We start from the raw sequence: 23,662 nt of genomic DNA, 5'->3' as shown, positions 1-23,662 counted from the left end.
ACTCCTTTTTGTTGGATAATAGCCTCTGCAATGTATCACAAGAAAATTAGCAATCCCTTTACAGTGCTATTAGTGTTAATAGCTAATGAACTATAAAAGCAAAAGACAGTTGGTTGGGTTTTTTTCTGATTGATTCATTTAAATTTAACCTTAATTTGTTTAGATCTCACTGAGAAGCTGCTGCCTTATTCTGAGCTACAACTGTTGCAATTAGCAGCAGTATCCCACTGCGAGTATACGGCTGACTGCATGGTATACGTCTGCAGCGGAATGACACTGCCCAGATATCTATGGAAGAGATCAGACTACTAGCTCCAAAAATACAGGATTATCTATAAATATTTGTTCAGCAGCACATTTTGAAATGGACTATAGCATGGTAACATTTCTTGAGTGGAAAATATTGTGTGTCTTATTTATTATGCCCACCATTGTTGATGTCCAAACATTTTCACAGGTATAAACAGAATCTTTAGGTTTTTGGGTCCCCTTTTTCTATCTTCAGTATGTTTATATTTAGATTTTAATATAAGATCTTCACAAAGCAATGAGATACCAAAGTGAATAATATTTCAGTATATTCATATTATCATCTTTCAAATACCCGTATCTCACGCTGGTCCTACCGAAGTTGGTGGCAAAGTCCAAATTTTAAGAAGGTTCTGTCTAAGCTCTTAATAAAAATAAGTTCTTTCATTAAAAATTACACAGCACTTTTCATTGTTAGATAAACCTTGAGAAGTGGATTTAAAAATCTGTATCTCAATTGCAAAGATTTTCTGCTGCTCATAATGAAGAACTCATTTTTACAAGAAAACAGAATACTATGGTATATCACCAGATTTTTAAAAACAGTAACAAAGTAAAACTCTAAGATACTTCAGAACATTCGAATTAATTAGGATATGGTGTTCCTGACAGCTGAGAAAGCCCCATGGGAATGGGAGATTATTAGTTACAAACTAAGGTACCATAAACCATGTTTTACTTTTTTAGATTCCTGATAACACAGGATAATTGTCTACCAAAAATTGTCTCATCTGACCAGTTGAATCCAAAGAAGAGAGGGTTTTTCTCATTCACTTTAATAGGATATGAATTATCCTCTCAGTAAGAAAGCACCCTCTGCGAAAAAACTCTCAAACTCCAGAGATGTGATCAGAACAGTATAATTTCGCGTTGGCTCTTCAGTATCCAGCCTGGCAGGAGCCCCAGTGCTCAAGATCAAGGGTCTCCAAACTGGAGTTCTTCATTGCAAATGGATCACAGACCTGACAAGTGCAGCTGCCACACAGAGATGTCAAATGACTTGCAGTGAGTCCATGCTGGCACATGGGCTGCCAGTTAATTCAGGTCACCAGTGGTGGGAAGAGCCAAGAAAGCAGGAGTGTGTCTGCAGTCATCACCACCAGATCATGTAGGTCTCAGCTTCGCATCTGATCCAGCCCCAGCAGTCTAGAGACCACCGTGAGACTACTCCTAGCGCCTCCTCTCCTCTCTTGGCTTCCCAAGTAGAAAGTATGGGTATGATGGCTCTCAAACATTTGAAGAGGTTGATAGGTATCCAAGTGTCAAGAAGATTGTCTGCGCTTGTTGGAAATGTTTCAGAGATAAAGCAAGAAGCATTCCCTTTTATATGACTTCATAAAACCCGAAGTATTGTATGTGAGTGGGAAATACAGGGAGGTTTATAGAGTCAGATTTGCCTATGCTAGCCTTCGCTATGCTCATTTGCTAATTTCCCAGTGGTATTATTTTCAAATACTATTTTTTTTTGAAAGGTACAGATATCCAAAAGAAATTCTCCTCCAAGGAAGAGCCTTTTTCAAAAGTAAACAAAGAAGTTTCCTGATTATTCCAAATAGCTGCAAAGTTTTCATAATTCAATAAATTCAAATTAATTTTGAGATACTTCTTAAAGAGACAGCAGAAGTCCCCTATGAGTTTAATTTTTCTTCACTGAAGAATCCAGAACTTCTCTGTTCCCTCAGCTCTTGCTAGCGACTAGCGACAGCAACTGCTTTGACATTACCTGCAGCAGTTACAGTCAATCTGCCCGGGCACTTTGCTAGGCTGCAAAGTCTTCACAGGTGAATACAGACACAACCATGGGCTCCAGAAAGAGTCACTCCAGCTTGCATTGATGGGAGCCTGAGGGTTCTTAAAATCTACCAGGTACAAACACGAGTTACGTGCTTACATTTGATAATGAAATCCAACTGCGCTGATGGCAGTACTTAGCGCGGGAGGGACTGAATCTCTTCTTCATGTTGTTAGAGGCACCTGTATCTCTCCGTTGATGGTGTAGAAAATAAAGACATTTGTGTTCGTTTTCTTCCTGTTTAAGATGCCCAAAATTTTGGTGTAGGCGTTGCCCAAGGTAGACAGGCTGGTTTGACTCACAGTGCCTTGAACCAGATCGTTCTGAATTGAACTCTGCTCAAAAAAAAAAAAAAAAAAAAAAAGATTCATAACCTAATTACTCCATGTGGTGTTTGACAACCACTTGACTGAAAAAAAGGAGGGGGAGGGAGCTATGTCTAAACCTTGGACAATACTGTGGGACACATTACAAGTTGGTGCTTCATGCTCCTTAAGAAACAAACAAAAAAAAAGCCAGGCTAAGAGTTTGTAAAAGAAGCAGACCTCTCGTTCAAAGAGCATGACTAGCAAAACTGGCAGGGAAATAAGAATACCAATTAGCAAATAATCTCATAATTCCAGAATTCATCTTCATTGTGCACTCGGTTGAAACAAAGATCTTTCAAAAGTGTTGCAAACTCCACCCTGAATAACCAACAGTCCTTTTCTGACACAGCAGGAAAACCTAATTCCCGGATTCTGGAATAGCAAACAGCCTGAGGATTGGGGAATGCTCCTGAGACTCCTGACATACACATTTAAATTATTTCTATCTGCTTATGAGTTGCTTAACCATAGTACAATCATTTCTAGTTAATGCAAACTTTAAAAGATTGTTCTCTTGCACAATATTGCTAATGAACACATATAATTGGGTTAATCACACGCAGCAGACCTGGGACCCAAATCTGATCTCCAACTCTCTCTGTGATCCTATGACTATTTGTCGTTTATGTGAAGACAAGCAGTCCAAGGAAAGCAGGAAAGCCCACAACAGACACACTGACTCTATGGCACAGGACAAACACTACGGAAGTGCTTGGAAGCACATGAAATAGAAGGGACATTTGAATGTGAGTGTGACCTCCTCAGGCAAGAACCCAACCCAACAGACTCTTCCTTACCCTTAAGCTGGTTATCTCTGGTTTCAAGCAAATTCTTCCCAATGCTACAAGATTTCATACTAATGTTTTATCAAAATCTGTTTGTAAACTTTTACAGAGTCATAAATGCTGACTTGTCAAAGAAATTTCTACAAAAAGATTCAGGAAAAAAAATCTTACAAAGTAGCACCCTCTGTAATTAGTATAGAGACAGATGTAAGTTAAAAATAGTAAATGCAACTCAGCTGTGATGTACTCCTTTGCTTGCATAAATTGAAGTAGCTCTTTGCCTACTGTAACTTCCACTACGATTGGTGTGCAATGACATTCAGCACCAGGGAGGATTTAAAGCAATATCTGATTGCTTTTTCAAGAAATATGAGTTTTGCACTGCTGAGGACTCAGCTGCCTGTCTTGTGACAGATCCATTTTGAGGTAACTCAGTCTCTGCTGTAGTTATAATCCTTTTGAAATTTAATATTTTCACAAAAATTGTAACTATACACTGACTTTCTAAAGGCATGTGAGAAGAACATACCTAGAGAACCAACACACTCCGCAAGGATAGAAGAAACACTGTTTGTAGGGAAAAGGCGTCTCTGCTCCTCAGGACTAGCAAATCAAAACAGTCCATGACTTCATTATGTGAAATCGTCATAATTACAGGTTGTCCACAAAAGTAATTATGAATTTGTTTTGGTCTTTCCTAACTGTTCTAGCCAGTTCTACTGTATCTCTTCAAAGTGGATGTTCCCATAAATTGAAAAATGTCATCTAAATTCATTTCTCTGTCTCTTGTACTTCCCAGGTTCATGGAGTGCAAAAGCATTACTGGACATAAGCAAGCATTGGCCCTTAGCTTTTAGTATTCAACTAGAATAGCCTGAAGTATTTTTTAAGATGTATTCTTATTTATGATATGTAGATTAATGTATTTGCTGGGAAACTTGAAAGAAAAATATTATTATTATTTTTGCATTCCTCATAAACATTTTTTAATTATTTATTTTAGGAGTAAATGTGTTGTTCCTTTAAAATACAGTAAGTAAAAAATAAGATTGTCATTTATTTTTTATTTTCTGGTGAACACAGGAAAAGAGACAAATCATCAAAGCCTTTTCTAGGCATAGAGTGTCCTGGTTTCAGTTGGGATAGAGTTAATTTTCTTCCTAGTATCTGTTGTAGTGCTCTGTTTTGGATTTCATATGAGAATAATGCTGATAACACACTGATGTTTTAATTGTTGCTGGGCAGTGCTTAGACTAAGACGAGGACTTTTCAGCTTCCCATGCCCTACCAGTGAGGAGGTACACAAGAAGCTGGGAGGGAGCATAGCCAGGACAGCTGACCCAAACTGGCCAACAGGATATTCCATACCGTATGACATCATGCTCAGTATACAAACTGGAGGGAGTTGGCCGGGGGGGGTAGGATCGCTGCTCAGGGACTGGCTGGGCATCAGTCAGAGGGTGGTGAGCAATTGCATTGTGCATCCCTCATTTTTTGTATGCTATTATTATTATAATTTTCTCTTCCTTTGCAGTCCTGTTAAACTGTGTGTCTGAATTCATGAGTTTTACTTTTTTTTCCCGATTCTCCTCCCCATCCCACTGAGGGGGAGCAGTGAGCGAGCAGCCGCATGGTGCTTAGCTGCCGGCTGGGCTTAAACCATGACATAAAGCTAAATGATTATTTTTCTAAACATATTATGGTCCAAATCTTGTTTAAGTTCTTCAGTAGAAATTAATTCCTTTTACAAATTCTTGCTTGTTCAGAAAAAAATGTTTATCTGAATATATTTATTGTCCAAGGGTTTTTCATTATTGTTATTTAGAAAGAAAGTTCTTGTTCAATATTATCTCTCTTAAATCTGAGTTAGGCAAGGTTTTTATATGGAGGTATAAACTCTTCAGATGTTTCACAGTAATATCAAGAGGATAACATATTTTAGAAATATTTTGAAAAGGTTTATTTTGTGTCTTCAATTGTATATAATCTAAATGGAAGCACCATAAATTAAGGTTTCTCTTACATGCTCTGTCAGTCTACAACTGAACCTTATTGTTCCATCCCTGTAAATAAATGTCTAACCTACCTGTGCAGTTGCAGATAAGCTGCTCATGCTTACATTTTCTAAAAGTACCACTCTTTCGTTTTCCACCCAGATTAAAAATTATTATGTATTAATTTTTCATAGAATTATTCAGGAAAAAACATCAGAAAAACATCTTCTCTATGTGTTTTAATTGATTGGTAACTGAAGATTATTTCTTTGAAATCACATAATAATGGTGATGAAATATTAGCCACCTCAAAGGCAGAGAGGGAAGACCTTTTGTATTTCCACAGGAATACTTACCAGATTTGATACTGTGCCCAATCAAATATGGAAGGATTTGATTACAACAGAGTGTCTGAACAGTGGAGCCATTAAATAACTTCCACAAGAGCTTCGAAGGAGGACCAAAGATAGACCCTGCTCATACTTCATGGTAGCACCAGAGGCTTTAAAATGAGAGATTTTGTATTGTTTCAAGAGTCGCAGGTTATTGAAGCAAAATGACAACTTTCTGCAAACCCGCAGGACTGACAGTGAGTCCAACCAGCTGTTGGAGGGGGTTGCAGTGTGCTGTGCACACCACCCAAGGTGGTCACCCAAAACAATCCAGCCTGCAGCCTCACGCTGGGAGGAAAAGCAGGACCTGGCATGGAGTGGAGCTGGAGCTACCACTGCTCTTACAGGAGCTAAAACTACCACTGCTTTTACGGGGGAGGTGAGAGTTACTACTGAATTGTTACTACTACAGTTGCCAGCAGGGTACCGCACAATTTTCCCTCTGTAAGGATGGTTCCTGAGCAAACCAGTAGCCAAATAGCCAGTGGGTGGAAAGATTTTTTGTGTGTCAAAACGCCAGGTGCAAATTAGGTCCCCATTTTCTCTACCAAGCACCACAGAACAAAATGGTGACTGTCCCATCCTAAGTACAGCACATGAGGTGCAGAATTGGAGCTTTCTAATTTCTGGTTTTCAAGAACTGTCCAATTAAACTGTTCTTGTGCTAAGCTGAAAACAACAGGCCTTCATTTGAGCTGGCTCCAGATGAATTTGTGACACTTTGTTTAGTCCTTCTGTTTTCATCACTGTGGTAATAAAGAAGGGGAAAAATAATGTTTCCTTGACTAAATATTGTCCAATATGGATTTTGGGTACCTTGTGATATGCTGGATTTCTATTTAACTACCTATGAACTAAAGCATGGTTTTGGGTAGCTATTGAAAAGTTTTATGCTTAGTTTACATTTTGACGTGCATGGATTTTTCTTTTAAAACAACAAAACCAAAAACCGCAAAGGTTATTACTAATATCTTTCTCTTTTTTCCCTGCCTTTTTTTTTTTTTCTGTTGGGACATGTCTGACCACCAATAAAGCAGTAGTAAAGCAAAGTTCAGCTTCAGAAAGAACTTTGTATTCAGAAATAACTCTGAGAGAAGATCTTGCTGTTCCTGTATTTTATTTCTACAGTGATATATGGCAGCTTTGGTAATTCTGGTAGCTCTTTCAGATACATGGCACTTTCAGTGCTGACACATGTTAACATAACTGTAGTATCTGATAAGCACAGAGGAAATTCCGTGCCATCTGAGAAATCCCGAGGGGGGAGAGGGGTTAGAGGGCAGCAAAAAGCTCCTCCTTTACAAGGACTCTGCTCCCGAGTCCCATAGGCACCAGTCTTGTCTCCCTTTTATTCAATACTAAAGTGAAGCTGTTGTGATTGATGGGGGGTGGGCTACAGTCTCCTCAGAATGCTAATGCTCAACTCTGCAGCAATGTTTTAGCAGATTCAGACACACCAAAACCCTTCTCCTGCCAGCATCCATGAGGGACTGGTAGAGCGAGGCTGACCAGTTGTCATACAGGATATGGACAATATGGCAATGATTCTGACTCACAAGTAGGAATCAGAACATATAGCCTTTACCTTAGGTGCAGATGACTCCATTTCTCCTATCAAAATTATTCGCAATTAAAAAAAAAAATCTTATTATTAATCTTGTCTGCGGTAAGAAAAGCTGTTAACAGCTTTAAGCTTTGGATGTATATGACATTATAGCTTTTGTCTCTCGTGATGATTTCACCAGCTTTGAATTGCCTCTGACCATTAACTAGAAATTCACTTAACCCGAGATTAATCTTGAAAGACAGGAAATGAAAGGTAATGCTGCACAGGCCTTCCGAGACATGTATTAATCCCAGCCTTTGACACAAACAATGTTTTATACAGCAAAATAACAAATGAGCTACACTTATCTCCCTGTGAAGTCCCATGTCTGCAGTGTTTACCTCAAGAAAACTGGGAAGGAGAAACACTTATCCATGCCTATCACTGACTTTCTCTACTTCACTTTGGAATAGAACTCGGATGCCTCATTTCAAAATGCAGTCACTCCTGCACGCCAAGTTCCTTAGCAAAATAGCATTTTTCATCAGGAACACACAGAAGAACCCAGATTACACAGTGGCTGCAGATCTTTTACAGGAGGGCAGGCAAAATACCGATTACTGTTTACAAACCTGTAAATGGTCTACCATCAAGCAACACCAGAAATTCTCTCTCCCTCTCTAACCGTACAAAAGGAATAAATTAACTGCGGCTGCCTGGGGAAGCCTGAGCCCTCATTTCTCCCAGCACTTAGGAAACAGTCTGGAGAAACAAGGTAGAGCAAAGAATTGTCAGGCATCTGGGTAACCAGAGCACAGTCTTCTGTGGTGTCTTCAGGCCTCATGCAGATATTTGATTTGAAACTGATGTTACACGCTTATCACAAAGCAGCCAGATTAGTTTCTCCTTTCACTTCATCATCCATTTACATTCATATCCTTTAGTCATGATATGAAATACTTTTGTGACTGTTCCAGTATACCTGCAGTGCTTGAATAGTTTTGAACTTTTAAAAGAGTTAAAAAGTGAAGATACTCAGCACCTTGCCAAGGTAGTTGCAGCATGTTGTACTATCACACTTGCTGAGCAGTAAGAACAGTAAGTTGGACTTTTGCTTTGATTTATTTAACCCAAGCAGAGGCTCACAGAAATGGCACATCCACATCATTTCAGTGGGATCTTTGGGACACCTTAGCTTTCGTTACATGTTCCACAAGTTTACCTTTGGCCAGCACAGAAAGAAGAGGAACTAGCCGTGCACTGCAGTCACCTGTTTTGGGAGGAATGTGTCCCTACTGAAGCCTGAATGACCCTCTCCTCGCCTCGGCACTCGGGCAGAGCTTGAGGAGAAGCGGCCACGGGGACTGGTCCTCAAGGCAAACCCGGCCTGTCCTCCCCGCTCTGCACGACCCTCTCCTCTCCGCCTCTTTCCAGCCCGCCTCCGGGGTCACTCCAGCTGGTCACTCGCTCCCACTTCTCACATCCCGCCAGCTCCGCCGGCCGCGCCTGCCCCTGCCGCCGCAAACCAGCGCGGGACAGCGGGGAGCGGCTCCCCTTTTCCCCGACGTCTCCGAAGCGGAGACCCGCAGCGTGGGAAGCCCTCACGGCGCCGCACACGCAACGGCGTGTCAGTGGGCCGCGCTGGAGTCTCCACCCAAGTCGCCAGCCGGGGCCCGGGCCGCCTTTCCCCGGGAGCTGCGAGGAAAGCGGCGCGTCCCCTCGGTTCCCGCAGGCTCCGCCAGGGGCCGAGCCCTGCCGGGTGCGGCGGGGCCTGGCTGGGCTGCAGATCCCACCTGTTGCTTTGCGTCTGACCGGTACAGCCGGCCGTTCCGCGGATTACCGCAGTAATCCGGGATGCGCGAAAGGAGAAAGCCTCACTTCCCCTCCCAGCCCCTTCCAAAGGCGCACGGGAGGCCGAGGGTCGCCGGACTGGACTTTAAGGTCAGACCTTGCTGGTCGCAAACACCCCTGAGAGGGGCGGCCCGGGGAGGGGGGCGGGAGCACCGCCGGCAAGAGGCTGCCCCTCTCCTGGATGTAGCGCTTTAGGCACCGTTATAGCCATCGCGTCTCGCTCCTTCCCACCCGGCCGAAACCCAGGGAGGGCTCCAGGTGCTGCAAAACCTAGGCAAGAGCAGAGAGATGCCCCGTGAGGGCTCCGCTCCGGAGCGGTCCCGCAGACGTGACCGCCAGGTTCCCTGAGAGCGGGGCAATCCCCCAGCGCCCGCGGGGGACCGTGCGCTTCTCCCCAGACCCCCCTGCCGGGCCATGCCCTGGAGAGAAGGACTGACCGCGCCCCCACCCCCCCGGCCCGGAAAGGACCCCGAGCCTGAGGCGGGGTCTGCTGGCAGCGGGAGGTGAGCGGGTACGCCTGCTCTTGCCGCGGGGGGCGGCACCCGTTTTTCATGCCTGTTTCGGTTGCCCCCGGGAGCGTTACAAACTCAGCCGCCGCTCCCCCCCTCCCGCCGCTCCTCAGGCGCCCACCGACGAGCGAGCTCCGCTTTCAAGGCTCGGCTTGGCAGAGTCTGCTGAGCAGCTAATAACATAACAACCCGGCTTTGATCAATCCGAACTAATTACCCCTCTTAATTAAAGTCTTTAGCGGTTGTTCCAGTGTTTTGGCAAGGAAGCGGGAGAGGTTTGCCGTTAGACAGCACCAGCGCCGCGCTCCCCGCCCGAGCCGCAGCCCCCGCCGCCGCAGTCACTCGTGTTCAAATATTTATTTCCACCAGGTCAACGAATTCTTTTTTTTTTTTTTTTTTCACGTGCAAGAATCAAACCGAAATTCAAATCCGTACATAGCGAACCAGCTCTGTCCATATAGATACGATATTCAGGGGGGAGAGGGAAAAGAGGAAACCAAGAAGGGCAGGGGATAACCAGCAGGCAGCGGAGGCAGGGCAGGATCGACACAATGGAAATATATATACATCGAAATAATTAAAGTGATGCAGCTTTCCCGGCTCGGGTAATACAGATCCAAAATAAATACAGCAGAAATTGGCTTGGCGCTTTTTCTTTTTTTTTTTTTTTTCCCAAAAGCATCTCTCCATCTGAGATGCAACGACAACAAAAAAATAGAGTCTTTAAAAAAAAAAAGAAAAAAAATCATTAAAAAAAAAAAAGAGGAAACGATCAGTCCGGTAAACGTTAGTGGCCATATAGAGCATAATACACAAAACCGCTTAACAGGTGCATGCAAAGAGGCGGGCGGGCGGCGGCGGGAGCTGCCACCGGCGGAGCGGCGCTTCCAGCGGCGGCCGCCCCTCAGGGCTGGAGCGGCGGCGGGCCCTGCAGCAGCGGCCCGGGCGGGGGCGGCTGGTCGGGCCCCCCCAGCTCGGCGGGGGGCCGGGGCAGTCCCAGGGCGCTGTCGTGCAGCTTGCGGACGTGCTTCTTGAGGTCAAAGTTCCTGCAGAAGCCTTTGCCGCAGGTGGGGCAGGTGAAGGGCTTCTTGTCGTTGTGGGTGTGCATGTGGAAGGTCAGGTTGTACACCTGGTGGAAAGCCTTGTTGCAGATATTGCACTTGAACTGCTTCTCCCCGCTGTGAGTCAGCTTGTGGTTTTTGTAATTGCCTGGGAACGAGACAAGAAGGGCAAAGGGACCCGGGGCTGAGAACCGGACGCTGCAAAGAGGAGGGAAAAAATAATCCCCGAACTCCATCCCGTCCCCAGAGCCCGGCTTTAGCCGAAAACGAGCGCCGATTTCTTGGCGAGCACCCGCCTTCTCCCCATCCTCCCCGCGGCTGTTCCTTTGGCAGACGAGAAGGGAGTTATCGAATAAACCAAAATCGCATCAACTGCAGAAATAAAACCCCTGGCTTTAGCCTTCGCGGCAACACGGGGAGAAAAACTACCCAAACCCCTGCACTCGGAGGGGAAAAAAGGCGGCAAACTCGTTTGCCAAACCGCGCTGGAAGCTGCGCGTTGCCGTGCGCAGAAACAGGGCGCTGCCCGCGGGAAAGGCTGCCCCTGCGCTCCCGCGGAAACGAAATCCCTGCCCCGCTCCGTGGGCCGTGCCAAAGGAAACGCGTCGGGGCTAGTGATTCTTAAAATTGACCTACTAACAAAAATTAAAAACTAAATCAACTCTCCTCCCCGCCTCCCCGTCGCAAATTGTCCCGGCACCTGACCTCGCCTACGGGGGGGCCCGGGCTAAAGGAGAGGGCGCTGGAGGCTGGTACCTTTCTGGTGAAATCCTTTGCCACAAAATTCACAGACAAAAGGTTTGTAACCGGCGTGTATTCGCGTGTGCGTGTTCAGGGTCGAGCTCCGGTTAAAGGCTTTGCCGCACTGGTTGCACTTGTGTGGCTTTTCCTGGAGGGAAACAAACGCCGAGTCACGGCTTGTCGGTTGCTTTTTGGCTTGCAGGGGTTGGTGCGGTGCTTGCAGGGTTTGTGTGTCAGCTGACGGCTCGCCGTCGCTGGGAGCGGGGCACCCCGCCGTACCCCGCCGCGCCTGGGGCCGTCGAAACCCCCCAGCGGCTCCGGCTCAGCCGCCCCCCGCCCCGCGCCGCTGCCTCGGAGCGGCCGGACAACGCCGGGCTCCCCAAAAAGCGTGAGCGGAGGGGTCCCGGGGAAGGAGAGAGGCAGGGAGGGAAGGATGGAGGCTCACCTGGGTGTGGATGATCTTGTGCCGGCAGAGCGTGCTCGCCTGTCTGAAGCCCTTCCCGCAAACTTTGCAAACAAAGGGTCTGGCTCCCGTGTGCACCGGCATATGGCGAGTTAAGTTATAATGTGCATTAAATACCTTGAGGGTGAAATCAAACAAACAAACAAACAAAAATTAAAATTGCGATTAGAAAGGGAGAGCGCCGAAGAGAAGCCGTCGTTTGAAAATAAAGCAAGCGAGCGACCGACGACCCGGCGGACAGACGGACGGGGGCAGGAGGCTGGGGAAGCAGGGGACGGGGAGGCGGGCTGCGGCTCTACTTGCCTTTCCACAAACTTCACAGGTGAAAACTTTGGGCTTGCTGCTCGGGGATCCGCGGCTGAACTCCGAGGTCTTGTAGGCGATTTTTTCCGAGAGGATCTGGGCGCTTTCTTTCATGTAATGCTGCAGCTGAGCCTGCGATAAGTCCTTGAAGGCTACTCCCGCCGGGTACTTGTCCACGGCCGGCAGCACCAGCTTGTTCCTCTCGGCCAGGTAAGCCTTGGGCTGCGGGTGCAGGGGAGAGCTGAGGAAATAAGAAGCCACCGGGTGGATGTTGACACTGGAGGACGGGTGACAAGGGCTGTCGCCTCGGTTGAAATAGCACAGGGCTCCCATGGCGTGGAAGGAGGAGTGATTGACCACTCGGGGTCTTACCAGTTTGTACTGCTGCAAGGGCAGGGCATCGCGGGGGAAATCTCCTTTCAAGCTCAGGGCACAGTTCAAGAGATCGCCGCAGCTAAAGGAGGGCGAGGAAGAGGAGTCTAAATGAGCCTTCCTGGGTTCCGCTCCGGCCACCGCCGCTTTGGGCAGGGGGTCGTACGCCACCGGGACAAAAGGGATCATGCAGGGGATGGAGGAGTTGAGGTGCAGCGGGTGTTTGGGGTCGCCTTTGGCCACGGAGCCGTGGAGGAGCTGCGGGACGGGGATGGAGCGGGGCTCTGGCGTCCGCGCCATGATGCGCTCAATGGAGAAGGCGAGGGGCTTGGGCGTGCTGATCATGTTGCTCCTGGCAGACAGGCTTTCTCTGGCCGGAGGAGTCGCTAGGATTTTGGTCGCCGTGTGGTGGCCACTATTGTCCATGGCTGGATCGCATTTGTTCGCCCGCTTTGAGCCGCTTTGGTAGACGCCTCTTTTTTTTTTTTCTTTTTTTTTTTTTTCTTTCTCTCTCCTCTCCCCTTCTCTCTCTCTCTTTCACTCTCTCTGCCCTTTTCTTGTCACTGATCTGCAAGGAGGGAGACCAGCATCGCCGCCGCCACCATCACCACAGCCTCCGCCGGCGGAACCAGCCTTCTCAGTCCAGTGGACTCATGCCAGCCCATCACAGATTACTTTGGCGCACCAATGACTCGGGACAATCGCTACTTATTTCTATCAATAGAAAGTGTTGTGTCAATAACGCAGCCGAGATCTCGCCAATCGTTAACTTCCAAGAGGAGAAGGTAAACTAGATAATTGCTCAATTCGCTTCCAACAGTCAACAGGAAAAGTTTTTCCCCCCCCAGTAAGCGGCTACTTTCATTGGCGCCCGCGCGTCCCCCGCCCAGGGAAGGGGGCGGCTCTCCCTCCCTCTTGCCTCTCTCCCCTCTGCTTCCCTCCCTCTCTCCCTCCCTCTCTCTCTCTTTATTATTATTATTATTTGCAATCTGCTTAACCAGGCTTTAGAGGCCAAGCAAATCCAAGATCAATTTTCTTGTTTGGCTTTAAGTGACATCATCTAAAATCATTGTCCAAGTGCTAAATAGGGATGTGAAACCCAATTCAAGGGCAAGCACCAGGGTATTTGTCAAACGAGGTGCTGCTGAAGAAGCGGCTGGAGGGGAAGCTGTTTGTTTCCTTGCCACTTTCCAGCCCGAGCTCTCTTTGTGCGTGGGTGTGTGTCTGAGGGAGAGAGGGAGATGGCTGCTCTGCTCCTGGGACTGCTCCTGGTCTGCTCACTGCTTTAAAGAACAAGGTCAGGTGGCGGTGAGCTTTTGGAAAACACAGTAAACAAATGAGCGGGGAACTTGCAAGAAGCAGACGGCGGGAGCAACGCGTGGGGATGCAGGAACCACCCGGGCCAAATCCAACGAGTGCTTGTGAGCAAAAGGATGAATCAAAACCTGGGGCTGGGGAAGAGAAGGAAAAGGAGGTAGGAAGAGGGGGATGCCTTTTACATCCAAAGCACTGTTTAGAGAGAGAGATATATATGAAGTAACTTGCATATAGGATAGGTTTAGCGTCTCTGTCCTTAAATAACACATGCACAACATAAAAACTGAAAACTCAGGATGGGTATAGATACACAGTGAAACATATAGCACACACACCGCTTATAGGTATATATGCACCCAAACAGATGCGCTCCCCATGTATTTAACCGAAGTTTGGCGGCTCTGTTCCAGACGGATAGCTCCAACACCCCGGGCGTTTATACTTACAGCGAAGCGGGTGGCCGGGGAGAGGAAAGGGACAGCGGTGGCTGAGAGGCTTTCTGTATTCACCCCCTGCCCCACCACCCGGCAGTTCGGGGTCAGAACAAGCTCCCGTTCCTCCCGTCGGCCTGGGGTTCACTTGGCCAGTGACTGAGAGGCAGTTACTCAAATCCCCGGGAGCAGCCAAGGGTCCCCCCGCCCCCGCTCCCTCTGCCTCTCCCCGGCGCCCCCCGGGAGCGGGCGGCCGGCGGGCAACCGCGGGCAGAGCCCGGCCGCTTGCCCCGGCGGAGGGGCCCACGGGGCGGCCTCCGCTCCCGCGGCCCAGCACTGCCCTTCTCAGGGGCCGGGGGGAGGGAGGAAGGAGGTTCTGGGTCTCACTAGTGGAGAGAAGCCTCCAGCGAGGCAGGGAGGCCCGGCCCCTGCTGCTCGGGTACCGGCTGGGGAGCCTGCAAAAGGCTGTGCCTGCCCCCATCCCCCCGGCCCAGGACAACTCGCTTGCGGGGAAGCGGGAGCAGGGAGGAAGGGCTGGGGCCCCGAGTATGGAGGGATGGAGGGAGACATCCTCGCCCTTGACGCTGTGACCAGGCCGATGCCGTCCTGGGTCATCGCGGCCCCCTTTGAGGAGGACAACGCGGCGGCTATTGCACGACGGCACCGCTGCAGCCGGGACCTGCCGTGCGAGCATCGGGAAGCGGCGAGGGACGGAGGAAGAGATGCCTCGCGGTCTCCGGGACAGGCGTCCGACGATAGGCCGTGGCCCGGGCATCCCTCACTGCGGAGGATGTGCCTCTCAAGCTTCGCGACCACCGTGTCCGCCCCGTCCCCTCGGTGCCTCGGAGCTCGGGCAGGCGACAGGAACCGGGGCTGATCCCGGAGTCTCGCCTGGATGGACGCAGCCATGGGAACAAGCGTGGGGCGGAGGAAGGGCCCGAGCCGCGCCGGGCCGTGCGGGGTCCCCGACCCCGATATTCCGCTCCAGCCCCGCTCCCTGCTTTCCCTCGTCCGGGGGCGGGGGGCGGCTGCCGGTCGGGGCGCAGCTGCCGCCTCCCTCCCGGCAGGGTAGCGGCGTTAAGATCGTAATTGCTGCCCCGGATCGCGTTGCCGTGGCCGCCCTCCTCTTACCTGCTGTTTCCCGCACCGGCACGGCCAGCCCCGGCTCGGCCGGTGTCACCGACCCAGGGGGAGGGGGCCGCGGAGACCCCGTGGGGCCGGAGCAGCGTCCCCCCAGAGCCGTCCGAGGCAGCTGCCCCGGGCTGCCCGCGTCTCCGGGATGTCGGTATCTCTCGCTTATTTCGTGCCTGCCAGAGGAGAGTTTCCTCCTTCAGAGCGATTTACGTTTAACTCAATCTAGGCAAATTTCCTCTTGATTGGTGCTGAAGAAGGGAATTATTGTTGAGTGGGTTTTAGAGGCTTCAAATCCCATATACTTAATATGTTAACAGCTTGCTCTTAACTGGTCTTTTTGGGATTGACTTTCTGACATGTGTTTGAAAGTAAAATATATAGTGTCATTTGAGCAGGGTAAATATCCCAAAGCAGCAATTACAGCCCTGCCATTGCAATTATCCTGGCCTCCTCAATATCGAGATACAATCTTGGAGGAGCGAGAGCTTTATTATTTGTTACTTCTTTACGGATATGCCTCCCTTTCTTCCCGCACTGCACACGAAAACTTACGTTCGTGCCTAATTATTAAATCGCGATCTAAAAGTCATATATTTTTATTCTTCGGGGATTCATTCTGTTCCGTCTCAGAGACGGAGCCTTGCTAGTGCTGGAGTTGCCCGCAATACAGATAGACCTACTAAAATCGGTGTCGATACATTTTTTTTTTCAGTCCTGTCCCGAGCTTTGCCTTGCGCTCGGACCGCGTCTTTTTAGACAGGGTACGTATCTGCAGAGCTGCAAATATCGTGCGGGTGCAGGGAGATTTTTTCCCCAGGCGTGGAGATTTACAGGCTCTGAGGGTGCCGAAAAGTAACGTGTTTTTTTTTTTTGCAGGAGGCACCGCGGGCTGCAGGCTGGGCCGCCCTCCCCGGGTCCGGACCTCTCTCCGGGCTGGCGGCACGTACCGAGTCCCGGCAGAAGGGGTCGGCAGGGGAAGGACCGGGCCCGCCGGCCTCCCAGAGTTACAGACCGTCGGAGAAATTAAGGGCAAAAGTTTTGCCTCGAGTTGATTTCGTGTTCTGCCTGGGAAAGCTGCTGTTCTCTTTTTCCCCGTAATCGGTTTTGTGTTTCATTCGCTCCTAAGCTATGTTCTTGATATTGCTCACTTGCATTATTATCATAACGTATCTCTGCATGCACTCAAAATCAGAGTCACCGGCGAATTCATCTCGTCGTCAGGATTACTCCAATCCGATCCCAGAGGCGATTAGAGGGAGGTAAAATACCGCCTAAAGCCTAATCTTTAATTTCTTCCTCCTTAATAAAATGAATAATTCCATTGCGTTTTTAAGTAAAAAATGAATTGAAAAGGATAATAACTCTTCTAACCTTCTGTTGCGTGTATTAATCTTTTCCTGGAAGTGTTTTACCGCAGCCCTCCTGCCCGAGCAGCGAGCTCCCTCCGTGCGCTCGGAGCTCGCTCCCCATGGCTGGGCAAGGGAACACACCGAGCAGCCGGGCTCCGGGGCGGCTTGTGTGAGCGAGCTTCATGCGGAGGGACGCGGGAGGCTGCGGAAAACTCTTCTGGCCGCGGCACCGGCGGACCCGACGGCGTCTGGTGGGAGCCCGATTACTCTTGTTACTATTGTAGCAGTCACCGTTCGCAGGTAGTGTCGCCATCGAGGTTCGCAGCCAAAGAGGGGCTTTCCTCTCACTAAATACCAGTCCTCGCCGTCCCCTCCCGAGCCCCTGGCTTTGTGAAGAGGAGATTTACCCCCGACGCGAGACAAGAGCTCCCTCCGCCCGCTCCTTGGCTCCGCCGCCGCGCCCGAGGAGCGCCCGTTCCGCACGCAGCCCCCCGGCCAGCGGACCCCGCCGCAGCGGAGCGCACTGACCCTCGCTCCTTAGAACCCAGAATTAGCCCCTGGCTGCAGGGCTCGCTGTTCATTCCCGTTCGGGGCTTGCTTGTTTACTGTCTTTTGAAGGGAAGTCCGAATATAAACGGCAAAAAGAGTTAAAGCGAGGGGAAGCAGTGCCCGGGATTACAGGATGGTGGGCCAGCTGCGGTCCCCGTTTACAGCCGGCGTTGGGGGAGATCCAGCCCCGCCGTCCTTTTCAGTGGGAACCTGCTGCTGCCGCTTCCCGCCCGGCGGCTGGGCTGGACGGGGCGCCCCGGTTCCCCCGGCCCCGGCCAGGCGAGGCGAGGCGAGGGCGGCAGCAGAGCGCGGGCGCACCGGGCAGCAGCCTCGGGCTCTGCCGCTTCAGGAGCGCGGGCGAAGGCGCTTGGGCTTTATCGGGTTGTTTTAAGTTGTAAGACTTCGGCGTTTTCTCCACTGACATTTTCTCCGGGGAAAATCTGTGTATATACCTGTATATACCTTCTGAGACGATGTACGCTCTCCCTATACGGTGACTGCACGTTAGCATCCCTCTGTATCAGTTCCACCGTAAGGAAAAGAGTAAAGTACAGCTATTTTTAACCAAATCCCTCACAAAAGAAAAACAGTTGACACTGACCCGCCAAACACAAGTGTTCCCGGAGGTAAACCAAAGTTTGACAGTACAGTACGTCTCGCACAGACCCCTCTAAACCCAAAACCAAACGGGTGCAAATTAAGCCTTTTCACATATAAAGCCTTTAATCACATATAATCGAAATTACAAGTGACCCTCTAAAGCAGCGCTCCCGGCCCTCCCGTAATTCATGCGAGCGATTTGTCTAAGTGTGCCAGCTACGAACGTGCACGGCAGCAATCACGTCTAATCTAATCAGTCCGCCTGCGAGGGGACCCAGCGGTGTCATCAGCTCCAAAGGGCCCTTGGTGAAAGTGGCTGGGAGGGGCCAGCGGCAGCTGGAGCCATGAATGACACTTTCTCATTTGTTCCTTTCCCAGTTCAACAAATGTTTAGCCCCGGCGCTGCTAAATGAGCGCCTCGCGCTCTTTGGCTCGGGGAAGCTATTTATTTTTAAGATTCCTGAATAGGATCAGGAGCAATTAACTTATTTTTGTTTCTATTTTCTCCTAGTGTATTGGGAGCTAACCTGGGAGCAAAGCAAAGAGCTTGTTCGGCTGCGTGGGCGCCTGTGTGCTCGCCTTGACGGCGGGGAGAAGGTGTCCGCCATCAACGGGTTGCCAGACGCGGAGCCCGGACAAATCCCCCCTCTCCCGTGGCGGGGTCCGTTCCATTTCGGTGTGCCGCTGGCGAGAGGGAGGGAGAAGCCGGGTGAAAAACATGGAAATAAGAACAAAAGCAGGAGCCATGTCCCGCCGCGGCCGCTGCTGGACGGCGCCCGGAAAGGGCTCCCCGCCGCCCCCGGCTGCTCGCCCGACACCCCGACCCGGGCACGGATACGGGGCACAACTGAGCAGCCCTCGGCGAGGGACAATAATTGCCCCAAAGATCAAAACATTTGGATTTTGTTTGGTTGTTTGGTGGTTTGTTGGTTTTGGGTTTTTTTTTTTGTGCATGTGTGTGTTGCTTTTGGTTGGTTTTTTTTTTTTTTAACTCTCTATTAGAACTGAATGCGACGGGGAGCCCGGCCGGTCCGGGAGCTGCGCTGGGCATCCCGGGCCAGCCGAGGTGTCTCTGCGTGACCCACGGGGGTCCCAGATTCCTTCTCTTTCGCACAAAACGAGTCCAGCTCCCCTCTGCAAGAAGACCTCCTGTTGCTGCCGTGCGGCTCCCGCCGTCTGCTACACGCTCGTTTGCCGTTATTTAAACGTCTGGTTCAAAACCCCTTCGGAAGGTGCCTAACGGGTATTCTCCGTGCAGGGAGGCCCACCAGCCACCCACCCCACGGCCTTACACCCCCTCTCTGTCATTGTCGTGTCCTTCGTGGAGCCGCACTTGCTGCCCACGCAGAGATGCCCCGACCGCCCTCCGCGCCCAGGGTTCGGCATGTCCCAAGAGGAGCTCTGGCCCCCCGCAAGCCTGGAAACACCCGGGGCCTGACCCGAGATCCCTTCGGGAACGTTGAGTGGGTGCCGTGTCCCCAGGGCCAAGGAGGGGGGCCTCTCTTCTGGGCGCCTTTGAATAAGCACCCAGTCCCCCGAGGGGGGTTCGCTCGCCCCCTCGCTATAGCGCTCCTTCCGAAGTTGTGCTGGCTCCTGCGGCCGGGGCTGCCCGCTCTTTGCTTGGGATCAGATGTAAAGCGCGAGGTGGCTCTAAGAGCACGAGTCTCACCGCCGGGGAGCCGCCAGTGCGGGCGCAAACGGCACCAAGCGGGAGCCGTGCTATCCCTCCTTGGGGCGGGGGATGGGGGAAGCGATAGCCAAGGGGAGCGAGCTCTTCGTCCCGGGCATCCCCCTGCCCCGACGGCGGGCAGGCGGGCGGGCAGGGGCAGCGCCGCTCTCCCGCCCGGGCCCCGAACGCCGCCCACAGCGCGGAGCGCGCTCCCGCCGTGCTCCAACAGCCCCTTTTAAGCCTCAAAAATGCGGGGAGAGGGTGACTTGAACAAGCCCCCCTCCTGCCTCCTTGCCGAGGGCTCCCTGCGCTCCGCGCCCGCTTCGGGAAAGCGAGGCGGCGGTGGGGGCGGCTGCGGAACGGAGCGGCGCGGCGGGAAGAGCCGCCGGCTGCCTCGCACCAAGGCGCACGGCCAGAGGTGATGCTCGGCCCTCCCGGGCGGGCCGGGCACACACCTCCAGGAGGGTGCTGAGGTTTCAAAGACGTAAATTAAAATGTAAAGGCGGACCTGGCTTCCGTGTCAGCGGGGTTTTGCCGCGGCTGCTGCTGGCGGCGGCGGTGCCCGGCTCCGAAGCTGTCATCCAGATACTCACCGGCCTTCTCAAGCTTCTCAAGTTCACGGTTTCACAAATCTAGTTACTAAGAAAACATGTGAATTAATAAGAAGTGGAATGACCTTTGGAGCGCTGTCATTTCTGTACCTTGCCGTCCTGCGATGTCTGCCGTGCTGCCTTGCTAATAATCACTGATCAGATACTTTGTGTCTGAGTTAATTTCTCTGAAATCACAAACATCTGGTAACTTCTTCATAGTTACATCATCTTTGTGTTTTTTTTTTTTTAGTATTATTATTTCCTTACTCATCTTGATCTTACTGGCAGACATGTCTTGCAAGTACTGCATGCAGATGAAATTGTATAGCAAAGTGCTCAACATATAGGGTGTAGATGTATCATGCTTCATGAAATTTGAGTAACTCAGACCCAGTTCAGGCCACAAAAATTCTTTTTTTTTTTTTTCTTCTTTTAAAGATGATATCAGGGCATGGAAAGGGTTGGCTGCTTCCTAAAGGACTCCCCAGGCTGGCAGAGCAGGGCCCCACCAGCCAGAGATGGTCCCACCATGGCCAACCAGGGAGCAGGGCACAGCAGAGCAGGGGGAGAGGTGGTGGCAACCCAGAGTCCAGATCACTGACACGTTTGTGATGATCAGGAAGATCTGAAGTCAATTCATGGGTCAGGATCTGGATCAAGGGGGCCCATAAGCAAGCACAGGTGGGGCTGTAGCTGAGCAAGAAACCAGCACTCCTACTGCATCACTGGGGCAGAGTCTGGCAGCCCTGGACTGAGCTGAGGTGGAGCCCCTGGGCAGAGGCTGTGGGTGTGGGTACCAGATGAGGCTCATCAGGACCACGATGGCTTATGGGTCCTCTTAAGGCTCTGACAGGTGAAATTATTGTAACCTACTCTGTAACTGTCCAAATCGATAGGGAGAGTTGTTTGCCTTACCAGGGAACACTTCTTAGTGTGGGGACAACTTGAGGGACAGAGGACAAACCCACAGGGGAGGGGAGTGTAAATCAGTATGTTTCCTACGGGGCTTTTGACTGGCAGGGCTGGGCAGATGGGTTACTGCCAGGTCAGTCTCTGTTGATGGAGATTTGGACCCATCACTTCCTTGGCTGTGCTGTGACAGTCACTTGTGTCCCGGTGTTTCTAGTTCCCATTCCAGGTCCCCACACTGTTAGTGACTTGCTAGGGACAGCGTCCAGTTTTGATACCGCTTCCTACCCTCTGGTCATCTCAGAACCTTAAAAGTCTCTTAACGCCTCCTTGGGAGAGCCCTGCATAGAACTGGCATGATGCTGCACTGGAGGCCTTGGCAGGCATCGCAGGGCCATCGCCGTGACACCTGCCTTCACCTGTTTACAACTGGCTCCTCCACAGCCTCCTCCGTAGAGTCTCAGGGAGGTAAAGATGGTGGGGAGAGGGTAAACAGGGATGTTTGCAGAGACAGCCTCTCTCTGGGACTGGCCAGCACTGATATCTCTGCATCATTAGGTTTGGGAGCTGGGTGTTACGTTTGGCAGCCTGGCTTCCTCCGTACTCCACTGCCTGCTGCAGCCAGATGGGCTGAAGCTGCAGCTCCTGGCCCAGCTGGCTACCCCTTAGCAAGCCTGGGTTTCAGCTAGAGCCCCACCTGGCCCTTCAAACCTCACCAGCTTCCACGCACTTGGCATGGCTAGGACAAGAGACGGGAAAGGAATATGCAATTCTTTTACCACTACCAAAACCCAAACCAGCAAACCTATCTGGGAGCCTGAGAATGGTGGAAAATACTATTGAAGCTCCATGTACTCCCTCCAGCCCAGCCGAGCTGGCAACATGAACGCAAAGTGATGAAGGGAATGTGCTGTGTGCGCCCTGCCTGCCCCTTGGCCACCCTGCCCTGCAGTAGCTGCCTCACACCCTGCTGCTCCCCGAAAGGCACATTGTGCTGCAGCCCCAGGCATCCTGAGGTGGAGGGTGCCCACGCCCCTGCCCTCCCAGCCTCCCCAGGCACCTCTGGAGTGCTCAGTTGGGGCACGAGGAGCTGGGAAGAACAGTCTTCCTCACCAGCTCCTGTTTCTTCCTTTTGGCCAAATTCACCCCAACTTACGTGCAGACGAGGAGGCCAGTTTGCTGCAGGAAAAGATTGCCACTCTGGGTTTCTCCCAAGTGTAACTTGCCCTTCCTTGCTTGGCAACAGGGAAACAAAACCACTTTCCTTGCAGCTCTTTTCTTTGCAGCTCCGTGTACTTGGAACAGACCCCTGAAGTCCCACGGTCTGTTCTTGCAGGGAAACTGCACACCAGCCTTGTAAATCCTCAACATCGGCAAAGCCCTTCAAGTACAACACTATGGCTCAACGAGGACCTCAGCAACTTTCCTTACTTCTGTGGGTATCATTTGTGTTCCTTCTGTTTTTGTCTATAGAAAGCCAGGAATTAGTTGAGTTCCCACAAAAAAAAAAAAAGGCACAAAACCTCCAAACAGCTGCATTATTCGTAAGTTGTGTGACTTTTGAGTGATGAAAATTTGAATTCTTTCCAGCTCATATTGAGGGCACAGAAAAATGGGCAGCAGGCACTGTCTGTTCATCTGCCAGTGAGGGGGGTTTGTTTGCTTTTTTTCTTTATGAAGGCGTCGTGTCCTTGGATATTTGTTTGCTATATGTATCTGTGCTATAAAATAAATATATTCATTACAGATCACTATATAAACTAAATATAATTATCTTTCAAAAAACTTGTTCTCATGAGGAATCATGCAACAGTTCAAATGGTTTGAAATATCGAAAACATCTTTTAATTGCAGAATTCTGTACAAACTTGGGTAGATACAGAAGTAGTCACGACAAAATGTGTTCTTATTGCCTGAAATTTTTCACAGAAATAGAAACATTGACGGCAAGCTTACTGACATCCAACATGATGAGATATCTTTAAACCTGCAAAATGAATAGACACAACAACACTCCTAAGTAGTTTGTATGTGTTTGACTGTCCTTGAAGTCCTACTACTTATATACCAATCTCGAAATACAAAGAACCAAGATTAAAATTTTTAATGCACATCACATAATAATGTAAAATTAAGCACAAAAAAAGGTAAACAGAGTGTAATCCTGAAAATACACTATTTTTTTACCTAGGGCACTGACTTGTTCCAAGAATGATTTCCTGTATAGCTGGGTTTTAAGTGAGGCACACAATTTGTTTTCTGCACAGGACATCAATATCTGGTGGAGATACAAGAACGAATGGTAACGAACAAAAGGGAAAGAAACGTAACCACAAGTGGAACTCAAACTCCATGCCAGTGTTCTCGCAGCCCTAAGCAAAGCTATACATTAAAATATGCTACAACCATTGTTCTCAAAAAGTCCTTGGCACTTTTCCGCTGATAATCTTACTTTCAGTTTTTTAAAAAAATGGAGCAAATTACATTTCTGCACCTATATCATAAGGCAAAACTATAAATGCAACTACAAGGACAAGTTACCATAAAAAAAACCCCCAAACAAGCCAAAGATAACCCCCATCCTCAGACCATCACCCCAAACTCCAAACGCTTGGTGAAAGAACA

General features: G+C 50.1%; 1 protein-coding gene across 1 annotated transcript; it reads right to left on the bottom strand.

Annotated features, from left to right (window-relative positions):
* Positions 1 to 10,450: 10,450 nt before the first annotated feature.
* FEZF1 (FEZ family zinc finger 1) lies at positions 10,451 to 12,912 on the bottom strand. The gene is made up of 5 exons (XM_086609907.1): positions 12,487 to 12,912; positions 12,115 to 12,336; positions 11,794 to 11,928; positions 11,364 to 11,496; positions 10,451 to 10,755 (listed from the first exon to the last, which is right to left on the bottom strand). The coding sequence occupies exons 1-5, from the start codon at positions 12,910 to 12,912 to the stop codon at positions 10,451 to 10,453; spliced, it is 1,221 nt and encodes a 406-aa protein (XP_086466033.1).
* Positions 12,913 to 23,662: the final 10,750 nt, after the last annotated feature.

The sequence above is a fragment of the Tauraco erythrolophus genome, chromosome 4 (genome assembly GCF_009769465.1).
Source record: "Tauraco erythrolophus isolate bTauEry1 chromosome 4, bTauEry1.pri, whole genome shotgun sequence".
Classification (NCBI taxonomy): domain Eukaryota; kingdom Metazoa; phylum Chordata; class Aves; order Musophagiformes; family Musophagidae; genus Tauraco; species Tauraco erythrolophus.
The sequence above is the reverse complement of the archived record's forward strand: the minus strand, read 5'-3'. Positions and strand labels throughout refer to the sequence as shown.

What these genes read in the sequence shown, in the direction of transcription:
- FEZF1 (XM_086609907.1), bottom strand. Translation starts at nt 12,912, where the DNA reads ATGGACAATAGTGGCCACCACACGGCGACCAAAATCCTAGCGACTCCT. An exon ending in CCTTGCAGCAGTACAAACTG is followed by an intron (nt 12,337 to 12,486) that starts GTAAGACCCCGA and finishes CTGCACCCGCAG; the next exon opens with CCCAAGGCTTACCTGGCCGA. An exon ending in ACAAGATCATCCACACCCAG is followed by an intron (nt 11,497 to 11,793) that starts GTGAGCCTCCAT and finishes GTTTCCCTCCAG; the next exon opens with GAAAAGCCACACAAGTGCAA.